This window comes from Taurulus bubalis (genome assembly GCF_910589615.1).
Source record: "Taurulus bubalis genome assembly, chromosome: 2".
In the NCBI taxonomy this organism is placed as follows: domain Eukaryota; kingdom Metazoa; phylum Chordata; class Actinopteri; order Perciformes; family Cottidae; genus Taurulus; species Taurulus bubalis.
The window spans coordinates 33,180,801-33,199,725 of NC_136590.1; the positions used below are offsets into that span (position 1 = coordinate 33,180,801).

At 40.9% G+C, this 18,925-nt stretch overlaps 1 protein-coding gene across 1 annotated transcript in view; it reads right to left on the reverse strand.

Annotated features, from left to right (window-relative positions):
- Positions 1-18,925, reverse strand: part of fat3b (FAT atypical cadherin 3b) — a gene marked incomplete at both ends in the record, with an annotated part of 60,758 nt that overhangs the window by 32,639 nt on the left and 9,194 nt on the right. The window contains 19 exons of the mRNA XM_079238068.1: positions 12-376; positions 875-1,405; positions 1,523-1,696; positions 1,774-2,124; positions 2,565-2,846; positions 2,961-3,075; positions 3,193-3,375; positions 3,515-3,636; positions 3,776-3,934; positions 4,133-4,347; positions 4,456-4,666; positions 4,828-5,103; positions 5,626-5,762; positions 7,402-7,473; positions 8,498-8,708; positions 10,050-10,364; positions 11,374-11,435; positions 16,968-17,166; positions 18,673-18,791. Of these exons, the coding sequence (XP_079094194.1) occupies positions 12-376; positions 875-1,405; positions 1,523-1,696; positions 1,774-2,124; positions 2,565-2,846; positions 2,961-3,075; positions 3,193-3,375; positions 3,515-3,636; positions 3,776-3,934; positions 4,133-4,347; positions 4,456-4,666; positions 4,828-5,103; positions 5,626-5,762; positions 7,402-7,473; positions 8,498-8,708; positions 10,050-10,364; positions 11,374-11,435; positions 16,968-17,166; positions 18,673-18,791 (4,099 nt within the window). The remainder of the gene's footprint in view (positions 1-11; positions 377-874; positions 1,406-1,522; positions 1,697-1,773; positions 2,125-2,564; positions 2,847-2,960; positions 3,076-3,192; positions 3,376-3,514; positions 3,637-3,775; positions 3,935-4,132; positions 4,348-4,455; positions 4,667-4,827; positions 5,104-5,625; positions 5,763-7,401; positions 7,474-8,497; positions 8,709-10,049; positions 10,365-11,373; positions 11,436-16,967; positions 17,167-18,672; positions 18,792-18,925) is intronic.

Genomic DNA, 18,925 nt, shown 5'->3' on the forward strand with positions numbered 1-18,925 from the left:
GCTTCTTTTACCTCAGCCTATGAGCATCACAGGTGTCAGCATCCGATGCCTGAACACAAGTCACAAAGTGTCCTCGGGGAGCCAGCTCGCTGACAAAGGCCTCGTACAGCACTTGGCTGAAATTAGGTGGGTTGTCGTTTGTGTCCAAGACAGTCACAGTGACACTAACATCACTACTGAGGGCAGGGTCTCCACTGTCCGTTGCTCTGACAATGAAGTTGTAGCGTTGGATGAGCTCATAGTCGAGTAGGCGTGCCGTGAATACCAATCCGCTGTTACTGTCAATGTGGAAGTAGTTGGTGCTGTTGTAGATGTCAGATAGGATCTGGTAACTGACCAGGGAATTCTTCTCTGAATCTTGGTCCTGGGCAAACACCTACAGGGAGAGTAACAACAAAAAGCTAATTTAGTACAATCAGTCCATCAGTGCTACTGCGTGATGACCAATATTGCAATACCACACATGTATTTTAAGGAATAATACACATTAATTTCATCCAATATTCTTAGATTGCCTTCGTGATTGTTGCTAAATTTCAACAATATGGGCCATAAATATATTTTGATGACCTCAAATGTGTACAAAATTGCTTCCGAAAACCAATAAATTCAATAATTTGGTGTCTTAGAATCATCCTGTTTAAATATGTTCATCAGTGCAACAACAGCACTGGTCGATTATTCGCTAACGGTTAAGAGCTTCCAGTGGGAAATTTCTGTCTTTTCATAAGTAAATGATTTGGCATCTAATATTCATGTGCTGCTGCAAGACTGCTGAAGTGAGTTCTAAGTGTAAACAATTATTGAGTAAGAGTACACCATGGACTCACTCAATGAACACAAGACGCACACACACACACACACACACACTCACTTGTAACACGGCCGTTCCGATCATGGAGTTCTCAGCGAGCACAGCGGAGTAGGAGGTGTTCTGAAACAGTGGTGGGTTATCATTCACATCCAGCACGACAATGTCCACATCAACCTCAGACCTTGCTCCAGACAGAGTATCTGTAGCCTTTACCGTTAACCTGTAGTACTGCGTGGTCTCATAGTCTAACATGTAAATCACACTGATGATTCCTGTGTCAAAGCCGATGTCAAATTGGAGGGAAGGGTCTCCATCTGTGATGGTAAAGATGACACTCTGGCCTTCAGGACTGGTGGCATTGATGCACAGGACAGAAGTGGAGACGGCCACATCCTCTCTGACAGTGACACCATAGAAGGGCTTGTCAAACACTGGCATGGCTTTATTTACTACGGTAACAGGCAGCTCCACCTCACTGGACAGAGGGGGGAAGCCACGATCAGTGGCCACAAGGACCACCTTGTACTCAGCGTTGGATAAGTCTGCCTCAAAGGCCCTCTTTAAGGTCAGCTCTCCTGTCAAAGGGTTCACCTGCATGAAATGTATAAATACATGTTTGTAACACGAAGAACATAAGAATGTACAAATGGATAGCCCACCATTTAAGCGTTAGAAGACAGCAGGAATAGCAGGAAAGTGTCAAATTACCAGAAAGTTTCTATGCTGGTCCTTGAGGGTATATGTCACTTCTCCATTCAGACCGTAGTCCTGATCAATGGCCGATACCCTGAAAATAGCTGATCCTGGCTCTGCTTCCACCTGCACTGCAGCGTAGTAGGGGAGGTTCACAAACTCTGGAGCGTTGTCGTTCACATCCTCCACCTAGACAAAGAACGATTATTTTCGTAAAAAATTCAAAGGGGGTCAGTGTGAAGAAAATAAAAAAAAGAGACACCAACCTGAACTTGCACAGTCACTCTCGCCACCCTCAGTATCTCATCTTCTCTGCTGACCTCCACCACCAACTCGTAACTCTCCTTATCCTCCCGGTCAAAAGGCACACCAGTGGTGAGCACCACCCCACAGGTCGGCCGGATGGTGAAGCGCCCACTTGGGTTCAGCAGAGTGTACTTCAATGGTTCATTGAGGCGGTGGCCGACTGTGTTGACAACAGTCACTAAAGTGACATTGGGTATGTTTTCTCGGATGGATGCGGAATAGACCGGGAAGGTGAAGAGAAGGCCGCTGTCTATAGCTTCTCGGACAAGCACTGTGACCGTTGCCATGCTGGAGAAACGTCCGTCCCATACCTTTTAAAACAAACAAATACAGAAGGGTAAGAGTGCTTTGTTGGGCTCTCAGTACTGAGTGGGAAAGCATTATTTGCATTTATTTCACAGTTTACTTACAATAGTCTAATGCAGAGGATGTATTGCAGGGGTTTTCATGTGTATTCAATAAGACTTTGCATGCATTGCCCTTTCCTTTCACAGCAAACATCACAAAAACCTGAGGCATGGATACCTGGAGAGTACTTCTCTGTCTGAGCAGAAAACACTGTGCCAACTACTCGACAGTACATCAAGATACTGAAAAGCTATGAGCTTTGTGTGCACAATTCTGCATCTGACCCTGTGCTGAAAACATTATTGTAAGCCAATCGAAGCCAACTGCATGATGTTTATGAAAGCTTGACAAGACACATTAACATTATATGTATGTGTCATGTCCACTGAACACAATCACTTACCTTCACGGTAAAGCGGTAACGGTCTTTGCTGAGGTTTTGATTGATGACAGTCACAACTCCAGTGTAGCGCTCCACAGAGAAGTACTCCACATTGCTGTCCACGAGAGAGTAAGCTAGCGTAGAGGTTATGGACTTGTCAGGGTTTAGGGTGAGGTCAGAGGTCATATCGGGGTCAAATGCCTCAACTGTAAGGACCTCGACACCCACGTAGGTTGGCAGGAGGAGTACTGTCTCGTAAGTATCCTGTGACATCTTTGGAGGTGAGTCATTAATGTTGATCACCTATGATGTCGTATCCAGAGTGAAAATAATGTCCACAAATGAAATACAAGAATCAAAGTGAGTCAATAATGGTTCATAAAGCAGTGAAAGCTGATTCATATGCCAGTCACTTACCTTTATAACAACCTCTGCTGGGCTGTCGGCACTCTGCGGAGGCTGACCACTGTCTCTAACATGAACCCGGAAGAGGAAATCTGAGAAGGTCTCATAGTCCAGACTGGTAATTGTTCTAAAATGTAAGAAACATTCAAATAAGAAGAAGATCAGAAAGTATGGGATATATATTAGTTTGTAAGCAGGTGAATCGGACATCCTCGAGTGTTGCAGTTGGCCTGGTTTCACATACCTTATTGATCCAGTCCCAGAGTCCACGCTAAAAAACATTCGAGCGGTCTCGTCTACGATCTGGAACACTAACAAGGCGTTGTGATTGCGGTCTCTGTCGGTCGCCTGGATGACCAGAGGGTTTCCATCCTCTCCCACGACCACACTGTTGACTGGAGCAGCCTCACTGATTGCGCCCACATACCTGTTCAGATAAAAAAGAGGATACTGCTGTAAAAGCTATACTTAAATCACTCCAGAAAATAACATGGCGGGCCTCAAGACGGCTCAGCAAACAGCAGAGGAGAATGTCAGTGCGAAAGCGCTTTGACTACCACTGATACCTGATTTGTTGGAAGATTGGTGGGCAATCATTGACATCCCCCACCTGGACGATGACAGTGGTGCTGGCCTCCACTCCAGCCATGCTCAGGGCATGCACCACCAGAAAGTAGGATGTTGTTTGCTGCCAAAATAAAATTGTGCAGAGAGTAAAAGTACTATCTTAAAATTCCACTCCTGTGACAATCCTTCTGTCAACACTGAACTTTGGTAAACGGTATGCATTTATACACTTTCTAGCTGAAACACAAGCATTAGCAAACCTCAAAATCAAGAAGTCTACGTGTGCTGATTACACCAGTATGATGGTTGATGAAGAAGCAGTGCTCTTCGTTGCCCCTGCTGATATCGTATATGAGTGCTGAGCGACTGAGGGCGCTAACAGTGGTCACATGTGTTCCAATAGTGCTGTTCTCCATTATCTGTAAATGCAAAAACATCGGTTATAACATTTTAGGCATTTTGGCGAGTTATGTGCACAATGTCAGCAATGATAATTACCTACTGTATATCTGTCTAGAGATTTACCATCCATCCCTTCCAGCATTTCTTTATTCCATATAACTCTATAAATGCCCCCCCATGCACCCATCTTTTAAGTTAGCCATCTCTCTCTTTACCTCAGCCTGATACTCATGCTGAGAGAATTTGGGTTGGGAAAAGTCGGAGAGTATCAAGGAGATGCGGGCTGAAGCGGTGGCCATTAATGGAGGAAATCCACTGTCTGTGACACGCACAGTGAGGGTGTAAAAGCCCACAGAGGTGATGTCCAGATCCCTGGCAATGAAGATAAGGCCTGTGGCATTATCAATTCCAAACACACCACCAGTGTTCCCTAAAAGTAGTGGAAAGGTTACAGAAGACATTACTAGTAAATACGAAAAAACGAATTTCAATCCCAATTGGTTTTCCTCTGACAAAGCCTTAAAAATTCAATCCACACCTGCTTCCATAGTATAAGTGAGTTGCCCGTTAATCCCATTGTCATTGTCTAAGGCTGTCACTTGTAGTACAGCAGTGCCTATGGGAGATGACTCATAGGCTACAGCATCATATACGGTGCTGGTGAAGTAGGGGATGTTATCATTGGAGTCCTCCACCGCCACCAGGATACGAGCCAGGTCACGGTTAAATGGAAACTCCTGATCCTTGACCTGGAGTGAAATGAGAGATGAATATGGATAGCGTTGTAAGTGAGCATAAATTTTAAAAAATCTGCCAAAATGAAGTCAGGCAGTCACAGTTGCCAAGAGAAAATTCACATATGCAGAAGCAACAGCCGAGTCACACACAGAAGCATATATGTCTTCCTCACCATAATAGTGAGGATGTGCTGGGTTCTGGCCTCATAGTCCAAACTGTCTGCAGTGTAGACAACCCCCGTACCCGGGTTGACCCTGAACAGTCTCATACTGACTGGGTCTACACTGCCATAGATGGAGAAGCTCAAACGGGCACGCTCGTCCATGTCTGACGCTCTAACTCGCAGTAGCTCCATGTCAACCGGTGCATCCTCTGAGACACTGACATCATAGGCTGGCTGTGAGAAGACCGGAGGGTTGTCGTTGCTGTCCAGTATTCGGATAAACACCTGAGTGACAAAGTGACAGAGGGAGAGTCATTGAGATAGGTAGTGTCAAAGTGGGCTCAGTACATTAGATGCAAACCCTGGTAGTGTCACCCCTTGAATTTTGTATTTGCAAGGTGGAGAAACAGGCAGTATTTACGTAAAAAAAAAAATGGAGCTGGATAAAGTTATTTTCTCAATGGGAAGTAATTGTGCTGCATTTTTTACGCATACAAACACTTGACCTTTAATTGCACAGGCTAATCCCATTAATCCACTGATATCAAGGATTTCCCTTACAAGGCAGACCTGGTAGGCCAGCCAAGATAGCAAGAGCACAGGAAATGTCAAACAGAGAGCAAAAAAAAGCTAATTTCATAGTCAGCCAGAGATAATTTGAGAAAAAAAGGGAGCGCAAGCGTAGGAAAGACGGAAGCTGAGAGAAAAAAAGCTCCCCCAGGAAGGGGTAACAATAATTTAATTTGCTGTGGTTCTGGAGTGTGTAAGAAGCAGTGCCAATGCATTACAAATCACAATTGTGCGTACCTGTGCTGTAGCAAAGTTGGTCCCATCGGTCACCTGGACAGTCATGTTGTACACAGATTGCACTTCTGCATCCAGGGGCTTGGCCACAACTAGAGTTCCCACCCCCACTTGAAGGTCAAACTGCATGTCAAAGCTCCCTGGAATCGCATACACACACAGACACAGAGTTTCAGTCAATCAGTATTCACGTTGCGTGTTAAACTCAGGTGCTCTAAGTTATTACTGTGTAATTGTTTTGGCCAGGTGCCTGCGTCTGGAGCTGGAGGGTCCGTGAAATAAAATGAACTGAAATGCGATGCAATGTAGCGCCGAACCCACTTGGCAGTCAGAGAGCTGTTAACAGCCACACAAACATCTGTCTTATCACTCCAAAACACAACCCATCTCGGGGATCAAAAACCTGCAGCCGGGTCGTTTCCACCGGCAGTGAGTGTACAGTTTAGAGGCTTAATGTTTGATTATAGTGAGGAAGAGGATTGATATGTGTTAGGTATTCAGTACCATCCTTCGTCTCATTCCAGCTTCTCTCCCGAGATATCTGGGAGCTTGAGCTCTCCTCAGCATATGAATACTGATTGGACATTTTTCACACAAGCACTGATGCGTGTTGAGTCGCAGCAAACCAGAGGGATTGGCTTTTTTTCAGGGTGTGAGGTTGGTCAATATTACACTATGAATTACTCATAGCATTAAGAAGAACAGAAATCCCAGTCTGTAGTCTCTAAATAAAGAGAAGTATACAGTTTCTTTCCTGTATGTAAGAGGTGCCTCTAAGGGGTCTTGTATACATCTTTTACAAACAGCAAAACAATATTGGTTGTGGTTGTATACAGTATATGTATGCAGAACAAAATATGTAGTAGGAGTAAACAAATTGCAACACTATTTAGCTAGCAGAGATCACAGAACATATTTAACTAATACTTAACTAACAAGTAGTAACTACCTGAATTAATCATGAAACCCAAGCTTATTAATCAAGAATGAAACATGTAAAACTGTGTTTATGAATTGCATAATAATGCGTTACTAATGAGTGCTCATGTTGGAATAATGCTTTATAAATGATGAATTCAGTGTTTGTTCATGCTTTACTAATGCTAAATAGTGTGTACTTATTATAAAGTGCTACCCATTCTTCTAATTACTCACCTTGTTTTCATCTGATTTTAAGATAACAGCCTTAATTGCTGTGAGCAGATTAGTAAGCAATTTTTGGTTTATTGTTTGTGTCATATTCCACCTGCACAATAACCCATGTACTGTAAATGCTATGGCACACATGAACAACAACCCTCACAATGCTGAGCCCCTCAGAGAAGTAAAAGAACTATTGCAAACACATCTGTGAGAGTACCAGACTTCCTGACTGTAACAACATGTGTTTGGTTTGTCTGTAACTGCATCAGGCAGACTCATATTAAAACATAAGTTTTGTTTAAGGGCTTTAACATCATAACATACTCTAGTATTATTTCAAAGAGATTTCCATTCTCCCTGAGGACAATAAACACTACAGTTACAGGCCGACTGTGTCACAACCCCTCCCCATTCACTTTCCAACGTAGCAGCATAATAGCTTAATTAATGGTATGAACCTGTCCTGACTGGGCAAAGACAACAAACTAGTGCTGTTTGTGTCAAGTGTTTTTCAAACCCAGATCAACCTGTCTTTTGTTTAAACAAGGTCCTGGTACATTTCCTGAATGTTCTGAATTCAAAGGCAAATCAAAGGCATTTGAGGAAGGCTTGTGGCAAAATTAGCTTTGACCAGACCTGTGTCAAGTGAGCAGTTTCTTCCACATGCATTCTGAGGAATGTAGAACGTTTCTCTGGAAAGCCGTCCGCCTTCACGGTAAAAGAGAAAGGGAAAAGGACAGAAAAAAGAGATTATGAATATTTAGGGAGTCAAGGATATTCTTGTGATCAAAGGTTTGCATCATCTAAAGTATATACAGCACTCTGCAAAGTCAACCTGGGATAATGTGATTCAATCAGGGATGATATTCAAGTCCGGTTGTGGAAGTTTGAGAGAAAAGATGATCATCATACTTTCAATGCTTTTAGTGCACAATCACTCCACTGATATAGACAGTAAGAGTGGAACAGGAACCAAACGCCACATTTTCATTGCATTTTCCTGAACCGATGTGAGGTCCCGGGACAGAGGGCGTCGTATGTGTACAGATTTTAAAGCCTATACAAAATATATTGAGCCATCTTTTTATTTTATATTTTATATAGTTTTATAAATACAATTCACTTTTGCCTTTGTACAATTAATTAACTACTGAACGTGTCATAAACAAGCTAATTTGAATTGTGAGCAGTACCTCTCCAGCAGCAAGATATATATTTTAGCTGAAATATGTCCGAACTACAGTAAAGCTGTTCTGGAGGTCTGTAAGGAAGCCTGCAGTTTGAATCAAGAATTGCAACTTTTGCAAATGTTTACACTGCATGGTGTGAAATGCATCGCCTCCAGTGTGTTGGTTCTGGCTCATCCATGTCAGGTTTGACCCAAAAAGCATCTCTCAAAAGCAGTATCATGATACTCCACCATGCAGATGACACGTATATCAATTTAGTTCAAACTACTTTATTCATCCCTGGATGCCTCAATTCGAGGTTAACTGACTATCTCTTGCACTCAGTCACAAGTGGTCAAAAATCTGATAAAACCCAAATGCCCCTTTTTTATATATACATTTAAATACATTTTAATATAATACATGAAAATAATCATTTAGTTCATTTTTGATAGTGTGTCTAGAAATCCTGCAAAAATGCATTTGAATGAACATGAAAGAACAAGAAAATTATGGATTATGCTTTGGTCTATTAGTTTAGTATCACACATTCATTTTCTCACCGATGATATTGAACCAGACAGGTGCACTTGACTGGCTCACAGCAATTACTCCCACCGGCTGAGCTACAGCAGCTGTCTCCGGAATAGAGAAATTGTAGAGCCTCTGGGTGAATAGTAGGGGTACAGCCGAGGGGACCGGTTTGCGAATCCACTCTACATGGAGTTTGACAGTAGACCATAATGGAGGATTACCGCTGTCCTCCGCTTTTATCTAAGAAAGGGGAACAATACTGAGAAATCACACATTCAGCTGACACATGCAGGGGCCAATAATTCATGACATTGAAGCAAAACTCTGAAACAATGATGAACCAGATTGGAAAAATAAAAATGTCTTGAATGAAAGTTGATTTACAGTAAGAAAGATGTCCCACTACACTGGATGTGGTGTTATGTTAGTATGTATGTATTCAGGGCAAGCAAACATCGAGATTGTATTCGAATTGTGGCCACAGATTGTCAAAACTATACTATGCTCATCTTCAGTGACAGCAACTACATTTACTTACACCTACACCTCTGCAAAAACCTCCCATCCATAAATAATATTTTCCCGAACCTCAAAATTGATTCCAGCAATTACAGTTTAATGGGATGGCTGTCCTTGCCTGACATCCAATAAGCTCGCTCTGCCTTTCTCACATTAGATGGGGAAAGCATTAACCACAATATATCAACTACCTCTTTGTAAAAACCTATAGGAGAGGTAATTGTAAAATATGCTGTTATAAGTGGTGCTCATTTAGGACCAGAGCCTGTGAGCCAAATACATAAATACATTAGTTCAACTAGTATTTGATTCGAGAACAGAGTTATCCCAAAAATAAAGAAACACAGTTGAAAGAGATTAGATTGGTGTGTGTGTGTTGTCTATGCCACTCTCATGACACACATAAAACTCAAGCTCAAAGGTCACATGGGCATGCACGACTGATCAGTGAGCCAGATGCAAAAGAAAAAGCTGTGGTCTGCAGCACATAAAAGGGGATGGAGCTCAAAGAAAACATTGTTAGTATGAATAATTGGGGACACAAATAAAGCTACAAAAACTGTAATTTGTGCTTGAGGCATTTTTATGCCAGAGTATCATAAACGCTCTGTGTCACCTGATGTGAATAAACACACCGCTCCACCTACCTTGGCACGTTTGAGTTTACTGGCCATGTATAATACCAAAAACACAACAAGCTCAAATACCTAGACTTGTGCCCAATGAAAAATGAACAGTGTGACTGTGATTGCTTCTGCTAACTTTGCAACTGCATGACAACTGAGCAATATAAACTAATGGAACCCCACTATGAATTTAGTTGTTGTAGCAAGACAATAAACAGAAACTAGAACAGCAGCAGTCAGGAAGCGGAAAGAGAGGATTATTGTATCTGATTTTATCCCTAGTTAGACAATTGGCAATCTGTAATCCAAATTATAGATTTATTGTCTGCTATGAGTGCTGGGTTTTAGCTGAAATATGTCGTTGGCCTAGTTTAGATCAAAGAGCACTTAAATAAAGATCAATTCTAAAAAACAAAACATATTGTATGAAACTCACAGTGAGGATATCATAGCTTCCCGCTGTCACCATCTTCTTTGATGACACCATGGCAGTCCGGGGGTCAATACTGAACTTTTCATCTGCATTACCATCAACAATGCTGTAGGTGATGTTGCCATTGGCTCCAAGGTCAAGGTCATAAGCAAAGACACGGTACACCTGTTCGCCACGTTTGTTGCGGTCTCGTTCAGTCAAGCTGATGCGGTAGGTGACCTCCGGGAAGGTTGGCGGGTTGTCGTTTTCATCCTCAATGTGAACTATGACCCACACAGTAGACTGGCGGATGGTCACTGGGCCGTCTATAACTGTTACCTGAGGACGTATACGACCACACACAGCAAAAAAATATAGTAGGTAGTCATAGAGAGGCATCATTGTCTCTTTAACATGTTTTTTTCATATATGCAGGATTTGTGTACATTTATTAACACTTTTAATCTTGGCTCCCTCTGTGTGGCTGAGCTCATGGGAAATCTCTTTGTATTATTGATCCCCTGGAGGCAGAGGTCTGATCACGGATCAATTGGATCAGACCATTGCTGCCAGCCTGACTGCTCACTAGACTATTAATTACAAACAGGCAGCATAGACTGGCAAGCCTATTAAAATATCAGGACAGGAGAGGAGAGGAGAGGAGAGGACAGAGACTTGTTTCTGTGTAAACCGTAAGCCGTTAGATGGAAGCGTCTTTCTACATCTTTTACTGTTTTCATTTTGTAGTGAGTTTTCATACGCTGGGTTTGTATTACATACTGGAGCTGAACAAAGCAGCCCCAAAAGCTATTGAGTCTAGACAAGTCAATTGGCAATACAGAAACAAAACACAAAGCTGCAATAATGTGGGTCAGCTGTGGGTTATTTCATTCCATTTTGCAGAAGGGCAAAGTTCTTATAGATTCAACAGTATTTACTAAATTGTAAGAGAAGTCTGGGGAAGTAGAAGTTTCCTCTGGTCTCTGAAGTCGAATATCTCAGATTATCAGGTTCATCTGCATGCAAAGCAGCAGAAGCAACAGAAATGGTAATCACAGAGCTATCTGTATGCCCAGTGTCTGCGCTTATCAAATGTTGGGCAGACCAACTCCTCTCCTCCCTATTCCCTTCCTGAGTAGAGAAGATAACCAATGATGAATGATTACATTTTTTAGAAATTCCCAAACCTGGGGCCCATAACTAGAGCCATTTATCACAGTTTATGGAGCCTTGAGGGCCTGCCAGGGTTGTCCTCCACCCAGTCTCTGTTAATAGTGGGCTGTGGCAAGTGGCAGGGCCAGATAAATAATAATATGAACCAATGCACACTGTTCAGGTTATTCTGTACCTCTAAGAAGTGCTCTGCCTGTTGTTCTCTGTCCAGTTTCCTCGCAGTTGTCTTGATCAGCCCTAAAAATCATAAAAGAGCAACTGTAGATTATGCTAACACAGATGGATGATAAAGATAAAATATGAGTTTACAGATGGCGTCTTTTCATCATTTAGAGTGGATACAAGTTTCATAAAAGATTCACCATCACCATTCACCATCTCACTATCTCTTCATGAGTTTACAAACCCTATACTCTAATTAGAAAGTAGTCTACTTAAAAACAAGTGTATGTGTGTGTGTGTGTGTGTGTGTGTGTGTGTTTGTGTGTGTGTGTGTGTGTGTGTGTGTGTGTGTGTGTGGGTGTGTGTGTATGTGTGTGTGAATGTGCACGCATACTCGTAAAAAACTATAGCCTGCAGCCCTGGTAGAGACGACAGCATTTGGCACATGTTCATATGACACTGTATAGCTGAGGGTCATTCATTCTGCCACCAGGACCGAGGGAAAGGAGCGAGGCTATTGATAATAGCTTTGATCGAACCACATTATTCCGATGATGGTGAGACGGTTTGACAAACGCTAGCAGGCTGCATTGCATATCACAGACAACACCAGCCTTTGGCATCTTCAGTTGCTTTTTTATTTCAGTGTTTTCTTATTGTGTCATTTATTTTCTAGCTCACTGTCAGTGTACAGTTACAATAACAGTACACACACACACACACATAAATAAAGGTATTGATCCATAAACAGATTCAGCGCTACTATATGACAATTTTACAATATTGTACTGACTTTTGTTTTCCAGAATAATTGAATGTTTTTTAACATCCAAACATAATTAATTAGGCACAACCTGGATCTATCTTATCCCAACACAGAAATATGAATACACGGAAGAAATAAAACCATTGATACAAGCTGAAATACTATTATTTTGTTCCTGTTTTAGAAAAAGAATACGTATGTCTGTTGTAGCATTGCTATTTTCATTCACAGTATGTGCACAGAGTATCTAAATGCATGTGCAAATAAAGACATCTAGACACACACACAAAAATAACCACATGAATATTCAGAAATTATTTCGGTGAGGATTTTATGTGGAACGATTCACTGAATGTACTTGAATGGCGATAATGTGTTTGTTTCAGTGTAATGACGCGTTGCATTCGTGGGATTATTTTGGTTGCCTGAAATATCTGTTCAGTCAATGGATAGACTAAAGCCATGATGCTCACACTCACACACTCTCGTGCTTGCACAAGTCACAGAGTAACCTTGAGCTTGCTATGCAGGCTAACTTCAATTAAGCAAATTAGAAGTAAATCTAGAGCAGCGGTCACAAGCTGTAGGAGTGAGACTGGAGGGGGAGGTGGGACTCGTTCAGCAGGATACGGAGCGAGTAACAACTCTGATAAAAAATCAATGATCTACATCGTGCAGCACATCTGCAGTTGGACAATGCTCTATTTTAATGCAATGTGAGTACAAATTAATAAAAAAAATACCCACCCACACCTTTACACACCCAAAATGTATGTGATGGTCCAATGAGCTGTTTCAATTAGTTAGACTCCTCCTTCCTATAAAGTACTAAAGCAAATAAGGATCCGTTCAGAGAAAATACTGTCAGTAACATCAATGTAAAGCCTACTATTCGCCATGAAAAGGGAATAGCTGTCATACATTTTCCAACTGGAGCATCAATAAATAATTAGTTTTTCCTTGTTGATCAAGGATTTTGACTAAAACATTGATGTGTTAATATCCTGGTACAACATAACCAATGCAATCTAATAGTGGATTGTAAAAAAGGTCACCAAGCCACCACCATGGTCACAATTAAACCACGACACATCTCTGCAAGCATGCATGCTTTTGAAAGAAGCACTGCGTCTTCCAACACCCTGTGTCAACACTTATCTGTTCTGTTTTCACCCCCAAAGGAGGGAGGCTTCACTCACACACCCAGAGACGAACCGACAGCTCTGGAAGCTGTCACAGCACATTTACACACTTTACACTCATTCAAAGTTTGACTTAAATTCATTTTGGGAATTGTTGCAGTACCTCAAACCCATCAATTTGACACTTCCAGAGTGAACTTGAAAAATGTATTACTTTAAGCCATGACGAACCTAGTTTTGAAAAACAATTTGAAACTTGAAAGGTTTTGCAGCAGCTCAGGTCATAGTTTTGCTGACAGCCACTTCATGAAAGCAAATCAATCAGCTGGGTTTTGTTTATTTATTTATCCAATGAAATCAATGTGGTCCATGGAAAGTTTTTGACTGGATAAACAATGAGGAGTGATTCATATTGAATGAATCTTTCGCTCATGCATGTCTAATTACCAAACTAATAAACTGAAATTGTCATGCACATTATTGTAAAAATTATGCAGTCAAATTAATGTTTGTTCCTTTCTATCCACACAACAGAAAAAAATAATTGCCGAATGTCAACGGTTATTTATTGGGCTTCAATAAGCTGGTGGAAACAAACCAATTGTGTAACTTCTGCATGAAAGATGATACATCTCATGCTCGTAATTGCAGTGAAAGTTCAATTATCACAGTGTGAACAAGAGAGTCATCAATATGAGATCCCTTGTATGAAAGTAATGAGTAACAGATAGCGAAATACTGTGTGCCGTTGACAGAGATAGACAGCAGGGCTCAGATGGCTAAACACTCTCCCCTGTGGCACAAAAAACACAACACACACAAATTATCTTTATACAGCTGTTGGGTCTCGGGTTCACACAGAGACACAAACACATGTGGATACACACTGGCATGCGAGTTTCATATGGTGCATCATCTTCATCCACTCATTGCAATGGAGCTGCCATCTCTAGCACACTGCAGAAACCAATAAATCAGATTAATTTGCCACACACACGATTCATACAGAGAGAGAACAGTTGGGTGTGTGAACAGTATGTGTTATCTGCTGAAGAACAAACCAGTGTGATTCTGCATCCGTATTATTGACAATCTAGTAAATGGATCAGCACAGGGACACTAACTCATACACACAGCTAAGAGATATATGACATGGATCATATTCTACTCTCACATATTCAAAGGGGTCAAGAGTAAGTGTGTCTGTGTGTTGGCTACAGGTTACATAATGATGAGTGTGTGAGAAACAGTATGTCTCTGTTGTGGTCAATATTAGCCTTTTCACCCTGGTTCACTGTTATATATGCATGATGCTGGAATGCATAAAGCATATTCAAAGAGGATGAGAGGAAAATAAATGGAAACACTCACTTTGATTTACAAAGAGCAGCATCACACCTTCTACCATTAGTTTGATAACTGACAAGTTATAGGCCATTGTTTTTGATCATGATCATTACGTTGACATTTCTTTCTCTACAGGTCCCTGTAACAGCTTAAATATGCCTTTTGTTGTTTACTGAAAAACACAGACACTTAATCTAGGTCAGAGACAGCAAAGACTTCACAATTTTTGTTTCCCCGAGATTTGAATAAAACATGTCACCTCTTCAATAATTCTTTAATGGAAGCTTCAAGCAAAGCTCGAACTGAGAATGCATTGGGACCTCTCTAGACTTCAAACTTGGAAGCCAAAACTGAAACACGTTGAACCACAATATTTGTATTCTATACAGATATATGTTAATAAATAATAATTATTTGAAATCCAAACAATTTTTTTTTAATCTTTTTGTAGCGCATAAAGACTGAAAAGTATCGGATCAATGCAGGGCCTGTCTTTGTTACTGGGTTTACAACATTCGAGTTTTAAAAAGATGTTCTGGCATAATGTTGTGGGATTATATTCAGTTCACAAGTAGACACTCACCACAAACTGCCTGCCCTTTCGAAATCTCCTCCCTGGATGGACCAGAACTCTATTTTGTGGATTCTTGTAAGTACTTGGGTATCTGGCAAGAAAGTTTGCTCACCTTTAACATGCACATAAACTCACTGCTTTCCAAATTCAGATCAATGATTGTTTTTCTGTACCGTAACAAAGAATCCTTGACCCAGTCTGCGAAGCACACCCTGGTAAAAATAACAGTCCGTCCCATTTTAGACTATGATCTTCTGCATAAACTAGATGTCATCTACCATACCGTCATCCACTCCGTTCCCTGTGCTCATTTCAACCCTCATCACTGCAGCCCGTACTCTAGTCAACTGGCCATCACTCCATACCCACAGATTAATACTGGTATCAGTTCATCTATAAAACTATAATTGGTAAAAAAAAACAAAAAAAAAAACATATGTCCGCTCTCTACTCATCATCTCCAACTGTAACCACAATTTACGCTCTAGCATTTTCATCAACATGGTCATTCTAAAAGTCTGCATCTCTTTTGGACGTTTCTCATTCAAGTTTTCTTGAGGAATCAGAGATTTTACGAACACATAACATTCACATATGTGGAAAGGTTTGTGGTTCTAGAAATATTTGGAGAATGTATAAAAAGTCTCAACAATATGGTTGCACAAACAGTCCACCCAATGTCTAAAAATGTAACTGCTTACTTTTAGGTCTGCTCTTGGGGAATACGACTGTATATGTGAAAAACCTTTTAAACTGTTGATGTTGAGTCCGACAATGTTATAGCAGGGCAATGCTAAATTGGTGAAATACTTAAAAATACACATACAATTGCTGGTCCCATTTATACAGCCCAATCCAACGAGACAAAATAGAACTATACCTACTGACTATTACCTAAATCAGAAGGCATGTTTTACCACATTAAAGTTAAATTGGTCAGTACAGGAACAGGAACAGGAACATGGTGCAAAATGTAGCTTTCTGCACAAATGTTTCTTTCACACTCTCAGACTTTAATTTCTCATGCAGTATTTTCCCACAGGCTCAAAAGAGGTAACATACAGCCACAGGCTGTCTGAGCATCATTTCACAAGCTCAGACTGTTTAAGAGTGTTGATCCCATGATAAAGGGCTTATGGTGAACCCATATGGTGGTTGGCAGTTTGTTTTTGAATGAAAATCTAAATCCAAATCCAAGATTATACTCCTGAAACCTATTACCAACTTTGGTTTTCCCTTTTTGACTTTCTGAGAAAAGCCTGTTTTTATTTATGTTAATATATACACATAATTCATTGAAATAATACTATTGGTTCCTCCTTCAGAGAACAAAAGTAATGGGAAATAAAATTGCTTTGACTAATGTAAACTCCTTCATGAGGATATTCACCCACAGCTGGCTTAATATATGACTAATTACATTTCCTCGTGTATATTGCAAAGAGCTTTCACTCCTATATTCAGTTAAGAATGTCGTAAAGATTGCCTGGGCGGGCGGCTCATCAGTGTCCTAGATGTTTGCCTGTGTGGGTACAAAAGTCTTTTTAATTTGTTGTGTGGGACCTAAAGCCTTTTATTGGATGAATGTGGAGTAGGAGATGCATGATGAAAGAACATCTTATAATTTCAGAGACATGTAAACACATAAACAAAAAAGACTGGTGCAATTATATCCTTTTATAAGGCTACATTACTAATTATGCCTTTAGTCTCGCACATTATACTGTCAATTATGTTACCAAGACCTACACAATTAGGTGTCTGTCCGTTCGTCTCACCTGTTTTGGGGTTGATGGAGAAGAAATTCTGCGGGTTGCCAGCTGTGATGCGATAACTCAGACGACTGGGGACGGCAGTGAGGTCAGGGTCCTGTGCCTGGATACGGATGACTGACACATCCTTTGGAGAGTTCTCCATAATGACTGGATGGTAGATAGGATCCGAGGTGAGAGGAGCATTGTCATTCACATCTTCTACCTGAGAGAGAGAGAGAGAGAGAGAAAGAGAGAGAGAGAGAGAGATAGAGAGAGAGAGAGAGAGAGAGAGAGAGAGAGAGAGAAGAGAAAATATAAGCTGTGCAATTTGTTTCAAACCTGTGTTTGTTATCTGAGTTGGATCTGAATTGACAACGGATGTGTTGATAAAACATAACCTCCTAAATCAGCATGCATTTGTGCATTCGGTAACTTTGTTATTTAACCACTTATGAAATGCGGCATGGACTTGGTCTGGGTTGATCCGTTATCAATCACAAAATGGAAATGTATTACCAGAAAATGTCATGGATGTCACTGTTCAAATGCACAGCAAATGAATTTCCCTTACTACAGCATGGATCTAGAATATTTATGGAAAACATAGTCCTGATTGAGTGTTTGCTGCAAAGTACAGAGAGCCAAGATTGTTCAGCCAGTGAATAAGGAGCACCTGGGCCTGATTAATCTCCCTGTTTTTGTCTGTGATGAACAGGCTCGGAGTAAAGCGCCCGATCACACCACACACCTGAATATCTCGAAGCCAGAAAATGCAGGGAGGGGGGAGTCTTCCCCAAAGGGTGAGCAAGGTTGGAGCAGTGATGTGTGTGCATTTGAGTGTTTAGACAGTGGATTACTTAATGCCAAATAAAATAGAAGCTGAAGCCGAGACTTCCCCCCAGTGTGTATCTCTTGCTCACAGACTGAGCATTGCTATAGTTATCCAGTGCACTGAGCTCCATTAGCATTTTAGAGAGAAACACTAATTGTTGTTTAGCTTCAAACTGCTACTTTGGAGCCAACACCCCACAATGATATGCAGTAAAAGCTTAAAAGAATTAGCCTTCAGTTACGTGTTTGCAGGCTGTCAGACTTTAACGATGACAGATACAAACAAAGAAGCTAATTTGTTAACAGCACCCTTTCATACAGTCACAGGCATAACTTTAGGGTGGAAGGATGTGTGATGAGCTATATGTCTGGAATGCTGGATGTATAAAATATGGTATATATAATCAATATAAAGTAAAAGCCAATAGAACATAAAACTGAATACTGGGTGGCTGGATATGCTGGTCCAGCCAAGCTATAGTTTCAAATATAAAACATTTCCCCTCTGTAGACTGTAAAAAGTTATGCGTTATCAGTGTGATGGATGAGAAGCTGCTGGACCAACTGTGTGACTTAGTGTACAAGGGTAAATGAGTAATTCAGTGTTGATTAGCTGTTTTTTTAATTTGGAACAAATGTCCTTCCTGCCTGTAATTTCATTAAACACATAACTGTTTCTAAATATATAAAGATTAAAGTTGTTGTTTTTTGTAATCAATTATGGTTCCACTGTTTTTTTTACTAAAAACAACACCAATGTGAAGTACTTGTTTGGACCTATTCAAATGTATGCTTATCTCTCTCTCTGGAAAAAAACTAAAGAAAGGTAATTTCCTCTGTATACATCCTCTAATTTATGCAGAGTACAATATAAATATTGGCAGCAGAATGTGGGTACCTGGATGAAGACTTCAATTGACGTTGACAGGGGTGTAACCCCTCTGTCTGTGGCATAGACTGTAAGCCAGTAGGAGTCTTTTGTCTCAGAGTCCAGGATACCAGCAGTGTAAATCACCCCTGTTGAAGCAGAGAGAAAGATTAATGCAGTTGTTACTTGGGCTTGAAAATACATATCTATTAGGTCTATTTGTGGGGACAGTGTGGGTGTCATCCGCAGAATACATCCCTAAAAGATCTCATGGGGAAAGTTT